Source organism: Sciurus carolinensis, chromosome 4 (genome assembly GCF_902686445.1).
Source record: "Sciurus carolinensis chromosome 4, mSciCar1.2, whole genome shotgun sequence".
Classification (NCBI taxonomy): domain Eukaryota; kingdom Metazoa; phylum Chordata; class Mammalia; order Rodentia; family Sciuridae; genus Sciurus; species Sciurus carolinensis.
The window spans coordinates 176981881-177002576 of record NC_062216.1 but is presented as its reverse complement, the minus strand read 5'-3'; the positions used below and the strand labels follow the sequence as shown (position 1 = coordinate 177002576).

General features: G+C 51.3%; 1 protein-coding gene across 1 annotated transcript in view; it reads right to left on the bottom strand.

Moving 5' to 3' along the window:
* Shank3 (SH3 and multiple ankyrin repeat domains 3) overlaps positions 1 to 20223 on the bottom strand; it is a 54170-nt gene extending 33947 nt beyond the window's left edge. Inside the window, 13 exon segments of the mRNA XM_047548276.1 lie at positions 747 to 1020; positions 12856 to 12922; positions 13792 to 13869; positions 14287 to 14403; positions 14493 to 14660; positions 14752 to 14903; positions 14978 to 15086; positions 16821 to 16892; positions 17893 to 18096; positions 18404 to 18597; positions 18600 to 19027; positions 19755 to 19814; positions 20089 to 20223. Of these exon segments, the coding sequence (XP_047404232.1) occupies positions 747 to 1020; positions 12856 to 12922; positions 13792 to 13869; positions 14287 to 14403; positions 14493 to 14660; positions 14752 to 14903; positions 14978 to 15086; positions 16821 to 16892; positions 17893 to 18096; positions 18404 to 18597; positions 18600 to 18681 (1517 nt within the window). The 5' untranslated portion in view covers positions 18682 to 19027; positions 19755 to 19814; positions 20089 to 20223.
* Between the last annotated feature and the right edge of the window lie 473 nt (positions 20224 to 20696).

Genomic DNA, 20696 nt, shown 5'->3' with positions numbered 1-20696 from the left:
GCTCTTGGAAAACAGCAATAAGCAAATACAGCTCCTGCTCTCAAGGTACAAGGAACACAGACACCACCACCAGCAGGGGCTGCCCATGCAGTGCACCAGGGTCCCAGCAGACATGGCTCTCCAGCACCCTGGAAGGCTTTTCAAAAGGAATGCCTTGGATGAGATTATCCCACCTTACCAAGGAGAACTCAGTACAGTGTGATCTGAGACCTGCGGCACCCCAGCCCCACTGTGCAGCCCGCCACTTCAACAGGCGTCAGTCCACACCTCCTCCTCTAAGTTCTGGGGACTTCAAATCTCTTATATGTCCCTAATTTCTCAGTGTCCTGGGGCACAGGGGTGGTAAAGAGTTCCATAGGTAGACAGGGCTGGGGATGGGGGATGCCGTGCAGACAGGGCTGGAAGTCATGCGCCGGTTCTGAGGCTTTGTGAAGAGGCGTCCCTCACTTGATTGCGACAGCCCTGATGCTGCAATGAGCTTTCTAACCACACCCTCAGCTGCTCACTGTCTAGAGCAAGCCCCAGCTCCAACCAGAGACCAGTATGGGTAAGCCTGCTCCAGCCCACGGGCCTCACCTTCTTCCCTCCTCCATTCGGGGAGGCCTGTCAAGAGCCTGGGAATCCCCACCTCAGGCCCCAGACCATCACTGCACAAGGCCAGGCGTCACCTCTCCCTGCCCCCACCGCCACACCTGGTCCAGTGCTGGCACTCCGCCCCCCACCAGGGCCTCCCAGCCCCCTCCTACCTGATCTTGCTTTGGCTGCCCCTGCTTGCCGAAGGGCCACCGACATCATTCTCCTGGTCACCATCACGATCACGGTCTTTCTCCTCCTGCAGCCGCTGGAGCAGCAGCTGGTGGGGGAGGCTTCGCAGAGAGGGCCCAGGAGAGGCTGCTGGCTGTGCCTCACCCTTCAGGTTGATGTCGCTGGCTGAGCGCTGCAGAGGCCGAGGCGATGCCAAGCCACTGGGGCCAGCCAGTCTCCGCCGCTTCGCGTAGCTGGGGGTCTCCCTGAATGGTACTGGAGTGGAGGGGCACAGGTGAGACTCTGAAGAGCCAGCTGGGTGACCGACTGCCCCAGTTTGCCCAAGATTTAAAACTAAAATCCTGTGTCCTAGGAACTGCTTGTCTCAGGCAAACTGACAGTTGGCCACTCTATAACTAAAGCCACCACAGAGAGGCCACATCCCAGCCAAGCTGCCTCTAACTCTGGCTGCAGGAACAAACATAGCTGCTATCCTCTCAGCCTGATGAGGCCCAGATCTGTTCTCGGTTTCTCGTTTCATGAGCTTCAGTCGCCACAAAACAGCCATGACCAATAGCACCAGACCACTGATATGTAAGACTGCTTAAGGGTGACCTACAGCCAGAAGTTTGTTGAAAAGACCAAGTTTCAGGGCTGGGGAGATAGCTCAGTCAGTAGAGTGCTTGCTTTGCCAGCACAAGGCCCTGGGTTCGATCCCTAGCACCACAAAAAAAAAAAAAAAAAAAAAAAAAGACGAAGTTTCAGCAAACTTCTGTAAGGAACCAGATGGTAACTATCTCAGGCTTCTCTGAAAGTCAAATAGTCTCTATATGTAATTCTGCCACAGTATTGTGAATAAATACATAAGGAAATGGGCATATCTGTGTTCCAATAAAACTTTATCTAAAAAGGAGATAATGATCTAAAAAATATGACCCAACTATATGACACTTAGAAAATCACTTTAGATCCAAAGACATAAATAGGTCAAGAGTTAAAGAATTTCTCACATAAATAGAAATTAAAAGAGAGCTGGGGGCTACATTCGTATCAGACAAAACAACTTTACAATTTTAAAATGTGACAAAGGATATTGTACATCAGTAAAAGTCTCAACTAATCACGAAGACTAATGATTATTAACACATAGGCACCAAACAACAGAATACTGAAATATCAGAAGCCAACAGTGACATGATTAAAGAGGAAATAGGCAACTGTGACACCAACACTGCACTGTCCACAGAGGACAGAACCCTGGAGAGAAGAGCAGTGAGGAGACAGGAGACTAAGTCAGTCCACCCAACAGGCATGCAGGCACTCCTCCCAGCAGAGCACAAGGCAAATTCTCAAGTACACGTGGAATAGCACAGACCATATATTTGACAACAAAACAAGTCTAGTCTCAATATATTTTTAAAAAGACTAAAATCATACAAAGTATCTTCTTCAAGCACAATGGAATGATCAGCTAAAAATAAAAACAGAAGGAAATTGGAAAATTTGTATATGGAAATTAAATGCCACACTCTGTGTGTACATGCTTACCCATGTGTGTGACTGAGGATTAAACCAGGGCTAAGCTGCATCCCCAGACCTTTTTTTATTCTTTGAGACAGAGTTTAAGTTGCCCAGGCTAGTCTCAAACTTTGATCCTCCTGCCTCAGCCTCCTGAGTAACTGGAATTACAGGTGTGCGCCATCATGCCCAGTTTAAATACCATATTCTTGAACAACCACATCAAAAAAGAAATTAAATGGAAAATTAGAGGGCTGGGGTTGTGGCTCAGTGGTAGAGCACTTGCCTCACATGTGTGAGATACTAGGTTCGATTCTCAGCATCATCTATAAATAAATGAATAAAATGAAGGTCCATCAACAATTAAAAAAAAATCTCTAGTTTAAAAAAAATTAGAAACAATTTTGCGACAAAAACAAAAATACAGCATAACAAAAGTGATAGTATATAGCAAAAGCAACACTTAAAGGTAAATTTATAGCTATAAACATCTACATTTAAAAAGGAGTTGGGCTGGGGTACAGCATGAGCAAAGACCTGGATTAATCTCCATACCAAAACGGAGGAGGGAGATCTCAAACTAATAACCTAATTGTACACCTCAAGGAACTAGAAAAAGAACAAACTAACCTAGCAAAAGGAAGGAAAGTTATCAGAGGAATGGAAATAATAAGATTAGAGCAGAGATGATAAACAAAATAGAAAACCAACAGAGAATCAATGAAATGAAAAGTTGTCTCTATAAGTATCAACAGAACTGGCAAAACTTAGAATAAAAAAGGAGAGAAGATGGACAAAAACAGCTAAAACCAGAAATATTTGTGGCATTACTATCTAACTTACAGAAATTAAAAATAAAAAATAATGCTATGAACAATTGCCTACCAACTGTTACAGTTTGGATATGAGGTGTCCCCTAATAAGTTCATGCCATAGACAATGAAGAATGTTCAAAGGTGAAATGATTGGATTATGAGAGTTGAAACCTAATCAGTATATAAATCCATTTGATGGGTTAATAATATGAATGGGCTAATGAGTGGTAACTGGGCTTGGTTGAAGAAAGTAGGTCACTGGGGGGTATGTCCTTGGGGATTATATTTTGTCTCTGGCTTCTCTCTCACAGGGGCCTTGTCTTTCCTTCCTGGCTGCCACAGGCTGAGAAGCTTTCCTCCACCATGTCCTTCCACCAGGATGGTCTTTCTGCCTCACCTCGAATTCAGAGAAATGGAGTCAGCTGACATGAATTGAAACTCTGAAACCATGAGCCCCCAAAACTTTTCCTCCTTGAAGCTATTTTGTCAGGTATTTTGGTCACAGTAATGAAAAGCTAACTAGCACCCCCAAAATTAGATAAGCTAGACAAGATGAACAAATTCCTAGAATAAAACATATCAACAAAACAGACCGACAAAGAAATAGAAAATCTAAGCAGACCTATAACAACCAAGATTTGCAATTCAGAAATCACAAACCTCCTAAGAAAGAGAAGTCCAACCACACGGCATCACTGTGGGCCCTGCCACATCTGAAGAGTCAGCAACAACCCTCTTCAGGCTTCCAAAACAGAACAAGGGCAACACTCCCCAATTCATTCTTTGGGACCAGTATTACTCTGATGCCAAGGCCAGGTAAAGACATGACAAAGGAAAAACCCAGCTGGGCACAGTAGCACACGCCTATAATCCCAGTAACTGGAGAGGCTGAGGCAGGAGGATCCCAAGTTCCTAAATTTCCAGCCTCAGCAACTTAGACTCTGTCTCAAAATAAAATAAAAAAGGCTGGGGAGGGGTTGGGGTTGTGTCTCAGTGGCAGAGCGCTTGCCTAGCATGCGTGAAGTACTGAGTTCAATTCTCAGCACCACATATAAATAAGTGAATAAAATAAAGGTCCATCAACAACTAAAAATATATGTGAAAAAAAATGTTTAAAGGCTGGGAATGTAGCTCAGTGATGGAGCACCCCTGGGTTCAATCCCCAGCACTAAAACAAAGAGAAGAAAAGAAACCTATCTAGAGATCACTGAAATTAATGTGATGCATCACATCAATACAACAGAGGGGGAAACCTTTATGACCATTTCCACTGAGAGGACAGAAGGACACTCCAAACACTAGGAATAGAGGGAAACATCCTCAACATGACAAGACACACTTGTTAAAAACCCACAGCTAATATCAGCTCAGTGGCAGAAGTCAAAAGGTTCTCCCTAGGGTCAGGAGCCCAGTCATGACCAATATTCAGCACTGTGCTAGAAACTCCGGCAGAGCAATTAGAGGAAAAACAAGAAAAAGAAAGAAAAAAAAAAAAAAAGAAAAGAAAACAAATGAAAGGCATCCAGATTGGGAAGGCAGAGGCAAATTTACCTCTATTTGCAGATGGCACAATCCTATACATAGAAAATCCAAAGAATCCACCAAGAAAGCTACAAAAGTGAATAAACAAGGTGAGCAAAATCTTAGGGTACAAGATGTACAAAAATCACCTGGTTCTATACATCAGCAGTGAGCAATCCAAAAGAAAATCAAGATAACTCCATTTGTAATAGCATTCAAAAAATAAAATACCCAAGAATAATTTAACTAAGAAAGTAAAAGATTTGTATACCAAACATGACAAAACATTTCTCAAAGAAGACATAAATAAATGGAGGGAAATCTCATACCATTGACTGGAATATTGTTAAGATGTCAGTCTTATACAGAATGATTACAGTCAATGCAAGTCTATCAAAGTTCCTTTTTTGCAGAAATAGAAAAAAAAATCCTCAAATCCACATAGAATTGCAAGGGGCCCTGATTAAACAAAACACTATCAAAAAAAGATGAACAAAGTTGAAAGAACCTGATTTGAAACCTCCCAACCTCAAAACTTTCTACGGAGTTATACAGTGAACAGTATCAAAAAAGAGGAACAAAATGAAGGAAACCTCTGGAGTTGAAACATCCTAATTTAAAACTTACCAAAACCACAATAATCAAAATCACAGGGGTGCCAGTGTAAGAACCAACAAATAGGCCAGGCATGTGGCGCACACCTGTAATCCCAGCAACTTGGGAGTCTGAGGCAGGAGGACTGCTGAGTGAAGGCCAGTCAGGGTAACTCGGTGACGCCCTATACAACTTAGCAAGACCCTATCTCAAAATTAAAAAAAAACAAATAAACAAATAGGTAGCTGAGGATGTAGCTCAGTGATAGAGCAGCTACCTGGCATGAGTGAGGCCCTGGGTTTCATTCCCAGCACCACAAAATAATACAAATTAAAAAGGGGTTGGTGGTATAGCTTAGTGGAAGAACACTTGCCTTACCACTTGTGACATACTGGGTTCGATCCTCAGTAAAAATAAATAAAAATAAATAAAATAAAGGTATTGTGTCCATCTACAACTAAAATATAGTAAAATAAAAATTAAATGTTTAAAAAAGTAAAAGGACTTGTAGTTTAGTGGTAGAGAAGTACCCCCAAAAAATAAACATGTAGACCCAATGGGATACAACTGAGAACTCAGAAATGAACCCACTTATCTACGGCCACATGATTTTGACAAGGATGCCAAGGCCATTCAACGGGATAAGAATGAGAATATTTTCAATAAACAGCGCCAGACAATTGGACATCCATATGCAAAAGAATGAAGACAGATTTCTACTTCACATCACATACATTAATTTAAAATAGATCAATGGCCTAAGCATACGAGCCAGACCCATAAAACTCTTAGAATTCTTTTCTACCATTCTGGTTTTTTTCTAACTGGGAAGCCATTAGATGGGTGTGGCTCCACTTTAACTTTCTACATGAACACACTAAAGCCCACTGTAAGCAGTAAAGTGAATTAGAAATGGCTCCAATCAGAATCCACCAACTATGTTCCAAACCAAAAAGTCACTTGGTCCTGCTTCCACAGACACCGTTCAGAAGGGCTTTCCCGCGCCCCTCCTGGCAGACTACCTCCACACCTTTCATGATTGCAGGACACCCAAACTCTCTAAAATTTAAATGTGCTTCGGTTTTTCTTTTGTCAGATCTTGCATTCAAAATGAGAGATTTAACAGAAGCAAGAAGCAAACAAAGCCTGGCTGCGGGAGGGTGGGGAGCTCCCACAGCTTCCTGGGCTCTGCCACTGGCGTACAGTTCATCTGAGCGAGTCCTGATCCACACTGGGTTCTAAAGTCACAGCAGAAACCAGACAAGTGCTGACTGGCTTTGGTAAAATATCTTGGTATGAAAGGTCCCAGGAAGGCAGGGAATTGCCAGTTTATTTAATCCAAGGAGTCTGGGACTCCATCTGGGAACCTGCACTTTTCTAGGGAAATGGATAATGTTACTGAATCATCTACAAGTTTGGGGCCACAGTATGGCTTGTTTAACCTAAACAAAACTATCTGTCTATTAGGGCATAAGAAAGGGGGCAGGGGACTGAACAACTCAGAAACTGTGTCTTGAGTGGCATGCAGAGGTGTCCGACTTGTCTTCCTCCCTGCCACAGCCTGTTCGTAATTTACAGGCCCACCCCAAAGGAAGAGAAAAGAACTAGGTCAGTGTTTATAAAGTCAGGTCATCAGTCTGCTTTTTAACCCCCCGTGCTTAGGTCAAAATCTCAGAGCAACACCACCAGGGCTCAACCCTTCACTGCCTTGCTCATGGGCTCTGCCCCGAGCTCGTGTGACCAAGCATATAGTGATAGACCCGAGGTTGCCTGTCACTCTGAGGTGGCACCCAGGGCCACAGTATCCCCCCATGGGGTCCACATGGGGTCCACACAGGGCCAGAAAAAGCATGAAATCCTCAGATGACCATGGAAAGCCATTCCTAGTATGGTCAATCCACCAGACCTACAGACAAAAGACAAATCTGTTACAGATTACACAGCCCACTGGGCAGTTTTGTTTTTCTTTGGGAATTCCGATCAATCTAGTCATCCCCAAAAGACTTCTCCCTTTTTTTTTTTTCCTGCGTGTGTGCGTGTGTATTGCTGGAAATCAACCCTAGTGCACACTAGGCAAGCACTCTATGACTGAGCTACACCCCAGCCTGTTTTATGTGTATTTTTGTATGAATGTTAGTGACATGTGATCTTTTATATGGTACTACTACTAAAACAATTGATAAATCCTTTAAGAGAGTTCTATTCAAATTGGTTTAGGGATAAATGAGCATGCATGTGAATTATTCCTAAAGTTCTCAGAAATAGAGAAAATGCCCAAATGTGTTTTGGGTTTTTTCCCCCTAAGTTCACATGATTTAGGTAGATCCCTGGTAATAAAGTCAGTTTTTAAATTGTTAGTAAAACAAGAATAGGAATATTTTGACAATGTCAGTTTTTCCTGGGCTGCTGGTCAGACAGATTTGTATGGTCTCTTCTAGATGTTTAAGACCATGAACCATAAATTAATCTAAAAGCAAAACATATAGTGAAAATGAACTGCTTGATGCAAGACAGTCACGGAAGGAGAAAACGGAGGGTAGAACCATGTTTAACTTTTTAGCTTCTCAGCTTCTGTGACATTTTTTAATCCTGCCTTATTTCTCAACAGAAATAAAGCAGAACAGGATTATGGCATAAAGAGGAGACAGAGGACACTGGGTTTGTGGGAATCTGACTTCAGACAGGACAGGGCATCCAAAGCAAGCCCCTCCCTCCCTGCTCTCTACAAACGCCTTGGAGGTCAGGTGACCAAGACACCCAAAGCAGCATATTTTGGGATAGCATTTCCCAAAGGCCTTCAGTGTGGGCTTTGTTTAGTGTCTCACTGAATTTTTCATGGGTAATTCAAGCAAATTTGCTAAGAACAGTAAATCAGGGTGAGGGGTGCAGCTCAGCAGTAGAGCTCTTGCCTGCAGGAGCAATGCCCGGGTCTGCTTCCCAGCAAACCCCCCACCACAGAAAAAGAACAAGTTAGGTAACTGTAAATCAAATAAAAAAACAGTTCACTAATAAATTTTTTGAAAATAATTAACATTTTATAGAATATGCCTACTTAAAAATAGTTTCAAAAATCTTCTTTGGTAACTTAAAATATTAAAGTTAAACTAAATACTGGATAATCATTAAATGCCTAAATCATTCCTACGTTAAAATAGGGAAAGGCCAGCTGGGCGCAGTGCTGCAGGTCTGTCATCCCTGCGACTCCAGAGCTGAGGCAGGAGGACCAAAGCTCAGGCCAGTGGGCAACTGAGCAAAATCCTGCCTCAAAAAGTAAAAAGGGCTGAGGATGTGGCACAGTGTCCCTGGGTTCAAAAACACAAATTTAAAGTACACACACTCTGGCACCTTGCCTTTATATGGTAAAGAAGTTAATTATATTTGGGTGTTAATGAAAGACAAAACACCAACATTAAAACACTGCAGTCTTACTAGTCTTCCCTAGAGACTGAGGCTACCAAGAGGTAGACGTTCCTATTAGTACAAGTGGCTGACCTGCGTGGCTGGGAAGAGCGGCTTCTGGCAGCAGTGGGCACCAGAAGGGTGTGTTCTGGGCAAGTTCTGCAGGTGTGGTGGCAATCGCCCAAGGCCCAGCTGCACCAGGGGCCCTGGGAGAGAGGGGCCAGGCTGGCAATACAGCAAGACCCCCTCTTCTCATTGGGGGAGATACCAGGAATTGAACTCAGGGTCACTTGACTACTGAGCCACATCCCCAGCCCTACTTCGTATTTTATTTGGAGACAGGGTCTAACTAAGTTGCTGAGCACCTTGCTGTTGCTGAGGCTGGCTTTGCAGCTCTCAATATTCCTGCCTCAGCCTCCCAAGTCATTGGTATTACAGGCATGTGACACTGTGCCCAGCAAAATCCCCCTCTCTGAAGACAGAAAAAAAAAAAAAAAAAAAAAAAACAGTAGTTTGACTAAACTGCTGACGAAGGTCTAGCAGAACAATAATTAATGACGGGCACTCAAACTTGATGAGGACAATGATTTTATGACTTTATTTGAAATGTTAGTGGTTCATTTTCTATTTTCCAGATTTAAGGAAACATTTTTTCCTTTTAAGTTATTTATAGCTTTCAGCAATTTAGTAAATTAGACTTTTAAGAGTAATATTGAAATATTTTTCTCCCTATCTGCTCCTCCAAAATTTGGAAAAGTAACCATATATATTTTTATTATGTGGCAACAGTTATTTGCACAGGTTCCATAAGAACCTCTCTCTTGGGGCTGGGGAGATAGCTCAGTTGGTAGAGTGCTTGCCTTGCAAGCGCAAGGCCCTGGGTTCAAATCCCCAGCACTGCAAAAAAAAAAAAAAAAAGAACCTCTCTTCATGAGAAGGTATGATTGGAAACACAGGTTGTGTTAACCAAGGTCTTAACTGGAATGTTGCTACTTGGGAACGTGTGAAGGAAGATGCCTTTCCAGGGTTCTCAGTCTCACAATAAGTAAAAACTGATACCTCCTGGCTGGTCCCCAAACCTCAAGGTGTTTTTAGGACCTCAGGAGACAGAATTTCCTAGATCTACAGGCACTGTAGGTGAGGTCTGAAGTTTGCCTTGATTTGACATCTAGCTTTCAAAGTTTTTTAGTAAGTCCCAACTAGGGTTCCTTATAAAAAGTTCCAACTAAACCAAAGTAAAGGGGCCTACATAGGCCACTACCATCTGTGCTGACTTTACACAAACTCCAGCCAGGTTTCACAAGGCTGAATTACTGTGCATTCAGATCAGTCTTGCTCTGATTACCTTGGCAGAAACTGGGACAATTAGAGGGAGAAAAATTATGCCTTGGAAGAAAACCACAGTCCACCTGTTATGAGACTCCAGCCCCAGCTCATTGTTTTCCAATTCTATCATCCGCCTGTGAACTGGACTGGAGCTTGAGTTCTTCTAGACGCCTCCAATCTAAGTTTTCTCCCACTTCTCCAACTTGGAATCACTAACAAGAACCACCCTGTTCCTGAAACCCCATAAGCTGCAGAAGGATACCTGGATGTAATTCCAGGGAACAAGCCCCACCCCTGAGTGTTCACTGGGGAGCTCAGCAAGACACCCAGTGCCATGACCAACTGTCCAAACTGCAAGCCAGGAAACATTCTTCTTTGAGTCCAAATCTAGAATCTCTTTGGCTGACTCCCTCTGGATACAGACTGAATTTACAGCTCACTGTAGTCACTGATCTTTGCTTTTCTTTTGCTCCATAGAAAAATTAGTTGGATTGGTTATAGGATCTTGGCTAGGAAGCATCTGGTCTCTGTGTGTCACCGTCCGACAGTCACACTGGAATCTCTGCAGCACACTGTGTCCTCTCGAGGCCTAAATATGTGTGCAGGCATCCACAGGATGCCAGAGGGGTTCATGGTGTATTCAGAGCAAGCAAGATGAGGTGAACAACTGAAGGATTCTTCCTTCAGCAATCTAGCACATGCCACAGGAGTTCCCAGGGTGAGAGCCAGCCATGGTGGTGGCACTTACATCCAGGTTTTGGTCAATCATTCATAAACAAGAGGCTGACCAAAAGCAGGGAGCCGATTTTTAAAAATTCTAACTGGGAAGCCTTTAGATAGGGGTGACTCTGCACTTTAAATTCCTATGTGAACACACCAAAGACTACTGTAAAGAGTAAACTGAAACCAGAAACAGCTCCAATCAGAAACCACCAACTGGGTTCCGACCAAGTCCTCCCTCTGGCAGAGTGCTACCCCTCCCCAGTAATGATCACAGAACATTCCAATAAAGTCTCTAAAATGGAAATATGCTTAAATGATCTTAAATTTGGTAGTGGATTATTAAATATGACATCAAAAGCATGAGTGATAAAAGAAACATTAGCCAGGTACAGTGGTATGTGCCTGTAGTCCCAACTGCTTGGAAGGCTGAGATAAGAGGATCACTTGAGCCCAGGAGTTTAAGACCAGCCTGGGCAGCACAGGGAGACTCCAAGTCAAAAACAAACAGATACATTGGATCTTATGAAGTTAAAAACTTTTGACATCAAAAGGCATTATCAAAGTGACTCCATGAAAGAGAGCTTGCAGCCCTGGGTTCAAGCCCCAAAATCACCAAAATTTTTTTAAATTAAAAATTAAATAAAAATAAAAAAGGCTGGGGATTGCAGCCCAGTAGTAGAGCACTGCTGGGTTCAATCCCCAGTACCAAGTCAGGGGCAATGCGGGGAGGGTGGGTAGAAATAACCTACGTATCCATTAATGGATAAACAAAATGGCACATAAAATGGAATATTATTCAGCCATAAAAAGGAATAAAGTAGTGAAACACCCTACAAGGTAGACGAACGTCAAACATGTTGAACTAAAGAGGCCAAACACAGAGGATCGCACTGCATAATTTTGTTTACATGGAACGGCATAAAAGGGAAATCCACAGAGAGAAAGTGTGTGCATGCAACAGGCTGGGGAGAGGGCAATGCAGAATGACTGCTTAGTGCGTCTGCAGTTGTTTGGGGGAAATAAAAATGTTTGGGGGTTTAATAGAATTGGTTGCACAACATTGTGAATGGAAGCAATGCCACAGAATTGTTCAATTAAATTTTCGTGGTATGAGATGGGAGCTATGGGCTAGATGTGCCTGCTGGGCATTGTCTTTCAAGTCAGGTCCATGCCCATTGCCCAGCATGGCGGCAGGACCCCAGCTCTGCTGCCCCTGGAGCTGGCTCTCGGGTGGAACCTGAGCGTCACCCAGGCTGGCTGAGTCGGAACCATGTGGTCACTACTCAGGACGTGCCGCCCCAGGGCACTCGTCCAAGGCACTGTGGAACTGCAAGTCCCCAAGAACACGTGTGCAAGGAGTATGTGCCTGCGAGGATACGAGAAGGAGGCCCACGCCAGGCGGCACGCGCACACTGCCACTGCCAGGCCAGGGGCCCTGCCCAAGCCTGCAGGCCGCCAAGAGGCAGGAAGATGAGACGTTTCCCTGGACCTCCAGAGGGACCTTTCACAGCTGAATGAGGACCAGATGGATGGGCACATCCCCTCCAGCTCCTCTACGTGCAGGCCCTACCCAGAGTGGGACACGTGACTCCAAGGGCCATTTAGGCGGCGTCCTTGAGTGACTGTGCAGAGGGGAAGGGGTAAAAAGGATAGGCCCTGAATCCCCAGGTTCACACAAATCCAGTGATCAACCTTTGGGGTTGTTGAGGCGACTTGAGATTAGGGGCTCAGTTAAACCTCATGAATGCCTCGACCTGCGCAAAGGACACGGGTCGCCAGAGCCTGGCCTGGGGTCCCTGGCTGGGGGCCCCACCCTGTCCATCTCGGTCTTCACTGTTGCTACCTCTCCACGTATGTTCGTGAGATCTCTGCAGCACTAAGAGCACGCTGCAGTCACCTGAATGCTTTCATATTCCAGGATGGAAAGAGATCCACAGCCCTGTGCCCCCAAACAGCCCTTCCTAGGACCTAAGAGGAAAACACAAACCCTGGCCTAAGGTCAACCCGAAGCCCAGGGCTAGCCTGGCTCACCATGCTCTTGGCCCTGACTGAAAAGTCTGTTCATCAACATAGGCCCTTCCTGTGGTCTATCACCCACGCCTGCCGGAGTCACAGACTCTGGGCTTAGAGATGGGGGCCCCTGACATGTCGCTACTGCCCTTGAGCACCCACACAAATCCACACTGAACAAGGCCCATGGGTGGGCAGGACTCACCAACATCTGAGTCTTTGTGGGTCTTGATAACCTCGGCAAGCTCAAAGTTCCCTGCAATGATGGCCACCTGGAAGAAAGGGGCGGTCACGACATGGAGGGCAGCAAGGAGGCTGGGGGACCAGACCGCATGCTGTCCTGAGGGGCTCCAAGGCTGCTCTGCAGTCTTCCTCCCCAGACAGCCCTTCTTCTCAAGTCACAACACTCCCGTCTAACTGGGACGGCTGGTTACAGACAGCAGTCACAGGGTGCTACACACACGCCCTGTTGAGTAGAGACCCACCACGCAGTCTGCCCAAGACCAGAGGACTTCCAGGCCATGAGACGGCCCCAGGCATAACGGGACACCTCCCAGAACTTCTAATCTGCCCATCCACACGACCATCCTGGATCAGCCACGCGCACCCCTCATCTTCCTGTGGCCCTGCATCCTGCCACCTGATGGGCCCTGATGTATCTACTGCCAGATGTGCCCCAATCCCCGCACCACTGCCTCCACCCTCACCAGAGGTCTGTGTTCCTACTGAGAACAGATCCTCGCTCTTTTGGTGGCCCGCCAGCCCCCATGACATATTCCAGGCCACTACACAGCCAATGCCAACCAGTTTGGCCAAACAAGGGGCTCGGGGGCATCACTGGAACATCAAGAGTCAGGGTGGCACCCTCTTGGGTTTGATCTCTGTATCCCTGCCTGCCTTTAGGGGTCATGCCCGCACCTGTTCTCCCATCTTCTTGTCTGCCCCTCCCACTGCCCCGGCCCCCAAATCCTCCTCTCTGCCTGGGCATCCAACACCCACCACTGGCCTACCCTGTCCACCTCCTCCTTGTCCCATGGCAATCATGGGAGCGGATGCTCCCCTCTTGCCTTCCAGAAAACCAAAGTTTGGAAAAGTCAAAGCACACAGAGACAGACAGCCTGCCCCAGGGAACCGCACATACCTGGAAGGCTGTCTGACTATTGTAATTGCGAACATCCTTGTTGGCTCCTCGGAAGAGCAGGACTCGAGCACAACTCTCCTGTCAGGAGGCAGCAGGGGTCACACTGGGTGGCTGGAGAAATGGGGCCAGGTGCAGTGGCCGGCACACACAGGTACACACAAGTGTGTAGGATGTGGCACTACACCTACATGTTCTCTGCACACCTGAGCCAGGTAGGTATGCCAGGGAAGGTCCCACCAGCCCCAGGGGTCTGGATATGCTTAGTTCTCACCAGGATGACCTCAGGGGCCCACACGTACACACACATGATACGTATGTATTCAGGGAGCAGACTGCACAGGTAGGCCCACAAGGCCATCCTACAACCACAACTCACTGCAGGACACAGAAATCACGTGGAGTAGCACACAGTCAGTGTGAATGTGCACACAGGCGTGCTTTGCTGCACTCAAAACAGGCACTGCACCTGCACAGGTACAGCATGTGTGGTCGCACCTGGTTGTAGAGAGCACAGATATGCAGTGCCGTGTTTCCTGAGGCATTCTGGGCACCCATGTTGGCTCCGTAGAACAGCAGGTGTTCCAGGTGCTGCACGTGCCCGAAGCGGCAGGCCTAGGGAGGAGGGACGTGCTCCAGTGGCCAGGACAGAGCCTGGGCCCCACCTGCCCCGCGCCAGGCCCTGTAGCACACGCCCTGCCCACCTGGTGGATCTCCTGCCAGCCATTTTCATCAGTGGTCCCCAGCTGTGCGTGGTCGTGGAGAAGCAGCTCACAGCAGAGGGCGTCCCCACCCCGCAGGGCACTGTGGTACAGGGCTGTCAGGCCACGGCTGTCCTTGTAGTCAGGTGAAGCCCCCAGGTCCAGCAGGGTCTGAGGGGAGGCAGCTTAACATTCATGACAGGCCTGGCTTCCTCCCCACCCCACCAGGCCACGTCCCCTCCAGACAGGGCCCCTCACTGACCGTCAGTGCCCCTGCATTCCTCTGCCGGGTGGCACAATGCACAGCAGTGAGCCCATCTCGGGTGCGGAAGTCCAGGTGAGCACCACCGTTCCTCAGCACCTTCAGCAGGTCTGTGGCATTGTCCAGCTGGGCCGCAAGACTCAGAGGGCACTCTGGGTCCAAGGGGCAGATGAGAGTTAGGGTCCTAACCACTCAAAGGACAGTCCCTCTCTGCTCTGCTCCTCACCTCCTGAATCAGGGTCGTGGAAATTGGGGTCCAGTCCCTTGTCCAGAAGGCGGGCCACCTTGTCTGTGCTGTGCAGCTGGACATAGTCCATGAATTTCTTCAGGTTCGCCTGGAATGCCAAGTGCCTCAGACAGCTGGGTGTCATGGCCACCCCCTTTCCTCCAGTAAGCTTCGGGCCACCCACTGCTCCACCCCATGGTCTGAGCTGTCTGTCACCTGAGGCCCTGCACAGAGTCTTGGTTCTGATTCCAGGTTGGCTTGCCCCGTGGTGCCATTCAGAGACCTTCCCTGAGTCCTGACACCCAAACCCAACCATAGGCTAGGCACAGCCTGCCTCACCACAGTCAGATCTCCCTCATCATGCCCAAGCGAGGTTACAGCCTCAACCTCAGCCACTGCCCTGGCTCTGCCTCCTGGCTCTCATGCCCCAACCTGCTCAGACTAGAAGAGCCCTGAGCCAGCCCCATGACAACCCCAAAAGCTCATCATTCCCAAGATTTCTCTTGTCCTTCTTGCTCACCAGCTCACCCCATGGCTGACCCTTGGGGCCGTCTACAACACAACTTGGCCTTCTGTTTATTTACCCAGTTCTGAGTCAGTTCACCCAGCAAAGCCTCAATAGCACCACATGGAAGGGACACCACACACACAAGGCAAGGTACCCCAGCCTAGGGCCTCTGTGAACACTCAGCATGCAGCAGGCAGGAGGGGGCAGCTAGGGACCACTGCCATGGGTTGGGGCAATGGAACTTGAGGAAGCTCATTTCAACCAAGGGAAGAGCCTGTGCAAAGACTCCAGGGAGAGACCTCAGTCAGTCCCAGGGCAGGAGGAGAGAGAGCCCAGGGCTGTGAGGAGAGGTTCAAGTGCATCCCCCAAACAAGCAGGACTCACTGAGGAATAAGACACGCATGTTCTATTGGTCACTGGGAAGAAGTCAGGAGAAAGGTAACTTCAGGGCAGTGGCCTAGGTGAAAGGCTCACACAAGGAGCAGTGGAAGGAGACAAGGACCTTTCTGACATGATGTCTGCCTAGCCACAGAGCCAGGGCTACTGACCACCACCTGCCATGGGCAGCAGAGATGCCTGGTTCAGAAGCCTAAAGATCTGGGATTACAAATGGAGTCATAGGGCACAGGGACCCTACCCTAGGCTACAGAGTCCATCAAGGAATTGTCCAACAGAGCTGGGGTGAGGGCTCCAGGAGTCTGACCACGGGGCGGAGTAAGACACCCATCTTTCCCAAGGACGTTCGGAGGAAGTAATACAGCACTCCCAAGTCTCACGAGCTCGGGACCCCTTGGAGGTGGTGCCCAGCAGTAAAGACACCTCACACATTGGCCAGGGAACGGGGCAGAGTCAGACAGGTCTGGGCCCAGCTCGTGACTGCACATCACAAGTAGGTGACTTGACCCCTCTGCCATGCAGTTTCCTCACATGAAATGGGAGTAACAAGAGTCCCTCCAGGGAGAGCATTCATGAGATGCCTAATCACAATACTGACCAGCACCAGCTGGCAACAAGCACTGGGCCTCTTGTCCCCAACAACCAACACATCAGATGTTTGTCTGCTTCTCTCCCACCTGGCCTCTTACAGGACACTCCACCCCCTAGACCAGGGGACAGCAAGAGTCTGATTTAACTGGACCCATCACAGGACTAGCCATCTCTGGCCATGGTCCTGGAATCTGTGCCCAGCTCTCCAGCAGCCTCCAAAATCCATATCTGGACCCCTGACAACAGATTGGGCCAAAGCTGGGGTTGGAGGGTCATGGTCAGCCCTAAGCTAGAGTTTGCGACAGAGACCACAGTGGGGGGGCCCCCTTCCCACAATGACCTCTTTACCTTTGTGTGCAGCTTTGCAAACTGCTTGTCATCAATGAGGTTCTGGGCATAAACACGCCGCTTGTATCGAAACTGCTCAGATAAAGAAAAGGTGGAGAGAAAGTACCCACCCCAGCGAAGTGAGCAACTGGTGACCACCACATTTGCTCTCACACATACACTGCTCACCATCACAGGACCCTCCTGCACACACCTCCAGGGCAGTGCCACTTCACAGCCCTGCAAGGCCCAGACACACACCAGTGTGGACACACAGCTGACAGCTGCCACCTACCCACCACACTGAATGTGGCATGTGGCACCAGGGAAGGTGAGTACCTGGCCATCTCTAAGTGGCCTCATTCTCATCCCCAAGGCTCCCTGGAAAACCCCACTCTTCTCCCAACATCGGATGCCAGTCTTACTTTCCTAGGCATCCCCTCTCTACTCCCTCTCCAAGTAGAACTTACCCCGATTCCCTGTGCCACAATGGAAGTCAGGTCAGCCTTGACCTCAGCTACCCTCTTATTTCAGTGCCTACTGGGGTTATCACCCTCCCCCTTCCCCAAACTACAAGATCACACTGTCATGACTCAGTCTCTGTCCACCCCCCTTCCTAGAAGGGCACCTTTACGTCATGACTGAGCAGAGGACACTCAGGCCCACTTCAGAAGACCTTACAGTGGGGGGCGGGGGACGAACATGCACACAGACAACTGCTCACACCACCTAACCCTCTGGGCACTCACTTCTCACACTCTTCATTGCGGAGCAATACTGGTTGCTCACTGCACACGCTGCTCAAACTGCTCACACCACGCACGCTGACTGCATGTGCCGCACACCGCTCACTGTGTACTATACACGTCTTGCACGCACCACATACCCTGTCCACACTGTTCTCCTGCCCACACTGCAACACTGCTCACCCGCACGCTGCTCACACTGCCCATGCACACACCGCTCGCAGCGCACTGCCCCCACACCAACTCCTTCCCTGCGTCTCAATGCCAGCCCTTCGCCGCTCCTGCCACGGCGCTCGGGGTCGCAGCCTAAGCGCCTCCCCCACCCCTGCCCCGGGCCCGCTCGACACCTCCAGGTAGGGCAGGGGCGTGTCCAGGTTGGGCGGGTACTCTTGCAGGAGCCGCTCCTCATCCAGGAACTTGCCGGCACGGCCCCTGGAGGGCGGCTGGAAGAGCCCGTAGTTGAGCGCGTCCTGCAGGCTGTGGTTGAGGGCGCAGAGCACGCGCTGCTTGGCGGCCCACACGGGCGCGGTCGGGTCCAGGCGCAGACACTTCTGCGGCGGAGCAGGTTCGTGAGCAAGGACCCGCCCGCCCGGCCCCGCGCCCCGCGCCCCGCGCCCAGCGGGAGGGAGGGCGAGGCTCGGAGCCCAGCCGGGACCCGCGCCTCCACGCACTGCGGCCGAGGCCCCGCCCCGGGGCTGGGCTTCCCCGGGCCCCGCCCCCACCCGGAGATGGGGAGGGTCCCGCGGAGGCGGCGGGGGAGGGGTGAGTAGCCGCGGCCGGGGTCCTGGGCGCGGGGCGCGCCCGGCGGGGGCACCGCGAGCAAGCCGCGAAGGGCGCGGCGGGGTCTCGGGGGCTCACCGTCTGCTGCAGGTCCGGAATGCCGACGCGCACGACCACAGCGCTGGCCCCGGGGCCGTCCATCCCCACGCCGGCGCCGGGGCTACCCGCGGCCGGGAGCCGGGCGCACGGGGACTCCGCGCGGCGCCCCGGCCCCCCCTGGCCCCCCGCCGGAGCCCCGCCGGCCGCGCTGCGCGGGAGGGGGCCGGGGGGGCCGGGGCCGGGGCCGGCTCAGGGGACAGCGGCTCCGGGGGCTCCGCGGCAGCGGCGGCGGCGGCGGCGGCGCGACTCAGCTGCATCGGCCCCGGCTCCGCTCGGCGCCTGCCTTCCCCGGGGGCGGGGGCGGCGGGGGGAGGGGGCCTGAGCCGGGAGCGAGGCGGGGGTGGCGAGGGGGCCGCGCCGGAGGCGGGGGCGGGAGGCCCGGGACCAGGCGCGGGGGTCGGCGCAGGGTCCCGCGCGCGCGCGGGGGTAGTCCGCGAGCCGGAGGGCGGGGGTCCGGACGTGGGGCGGGGGCCGGGGGCCGCGCCGGGCTGGGGGCGCCCTAGCCCTCGCGGGGGAGTGGCCGAGCGGCAAGGGCCTCGCCGCGCTTCCGCTGCGGGCGAGCGTCGCGGACCACCGGGCGAGGGGCGTCAGCGGGTCGTGGAGCTGGGTGGGGGCCGCGTCGGGGCAGGACCACAGGCCAGGCAGGGGAAGAAACAAGGAGAATTAATCCCCCGGGTGGAGACCTCTCTGAACTCTGCGGACCCCCACTCCAGGCCCGGAGGGGATGGGGGTCAACCCTGCCCCAGCCCTGGGCTCGAAGGACCGCGCGCCCCGCGCGGGGCAGGGTCGGGCCGGCCCCGCGATGAGAGCGCCCCCCCAGCATCAGCCTCTGACCGCGCCCAGCGGGGTCCCGCGGCACCCCGCGGCGGACTTTGGGGAGTTCACTCTGGACCCCCAGGCCCTGCTCTGCGGCCCTCGGCCGGTCGGACCCCTGCGCCGCCGGGCGCCCCTTCCCCGTCACCTTAGCGACGGAGGATGGGGGCGCGACCTGCGAGAAGGGCTTAGGGGAGGGGGCGCCACTAGTCTCCACCTGCGACGGGGAAGTGAATTTTAGTTTCGCGCGTTGTCCTGGCAACGCGGGAGGGGGGCCGAGTGGGCGGAGGAGGGGAGCTCGGCGAGGAAACTAGCTCAGGCGCCGCCCGCGTGGCGCGTGCCAGCCCCGGCCTCGCACAGGCACAGCCGCGGAAATGCCCAGGCCCCAGCGCTTCGCGCAGCCCCAAGGACGGAGCAGCCCTGGGTCCCGGAGTCTACTCCTGCCTCGCACAGCGTACCTGCGCTGAACCCCCCACCTAAGAAAAAGCAGCCCCTGACTCCGCAGTGATCCACTCACCCTCTGACGGCACCCACTGGATCACCTTCAGGGAACAGCCTGGCTGGAAGCCCTCTGCCTCTGGTGGAAAACAGCCCCTAAGCACCAGCCTCCCCCACCCTCTCCACTAGCAGCCCTGGATCCCCCACAAAACTGGTTACTGTGGAGCTCCCAGGAATAACCTTGGGCTGCCCCGGCCCACCACACACAGAAAACCTCCCTATCCCTCTCTCTGGCAACCTGGGTCTTTTGAGAAATACCCTGACGCCACACAGAACAGTGATTGACACCCCCAGGAGAAGCTCCCTTCTCCACAGATCCACCCGACTCCCCCTGCCCCACCAAAAAGCACTACCTGACCCCATACAGGGGTTTTCTGACCAGCCCCCGCCAGAGAAGGGCCTTCTTCTCAGGGACCACTGGGTTGCTGCTTCCCCTCCGCTACCTTTGAGGGATAATTTCTACCTTCCCAGGACGTGACCGAGCTGAGGTTCCAGGGCTGTCTGTGGGTCTGGTCCTGCCTGCTCTCAAGCCTGGGTGGACCCTCCCTGCCGGGGAAGTGAAGCCCCAGGAGGCCCCTCCCAAGGCCATTGGTGTGGCCTGAGTGGCGCATTGAGGACATTGAGTGTGGGGACAGGATGGGAGGAGGGGGCTGGGAGCAGGGAGCAGGAAGGGGCCTAGGAGTCTCCCTTATCTGCAGGAAGCACCTTGGGAAGCAGGAGGGCTGGGCTTCCTGCTGCCTACCTCAGGAGAGGAAACGAGGGCTGTCCACCCCTGGCGTCACCACCATCTTCCTGCCCTGTCTCTTTTCCCTTCCCCTTGGCCCAGGCCCACCCCAGTGGCTACCCTCCACCCCCCAACACACACACACCTATCTCCCCCAGCCCTTGACCCAGCCTTTCATTACTCTGGGTGAGCTGCAGCCGGCTGTGATGGATGGGAAGGGTCTACTGAGACTGGAAG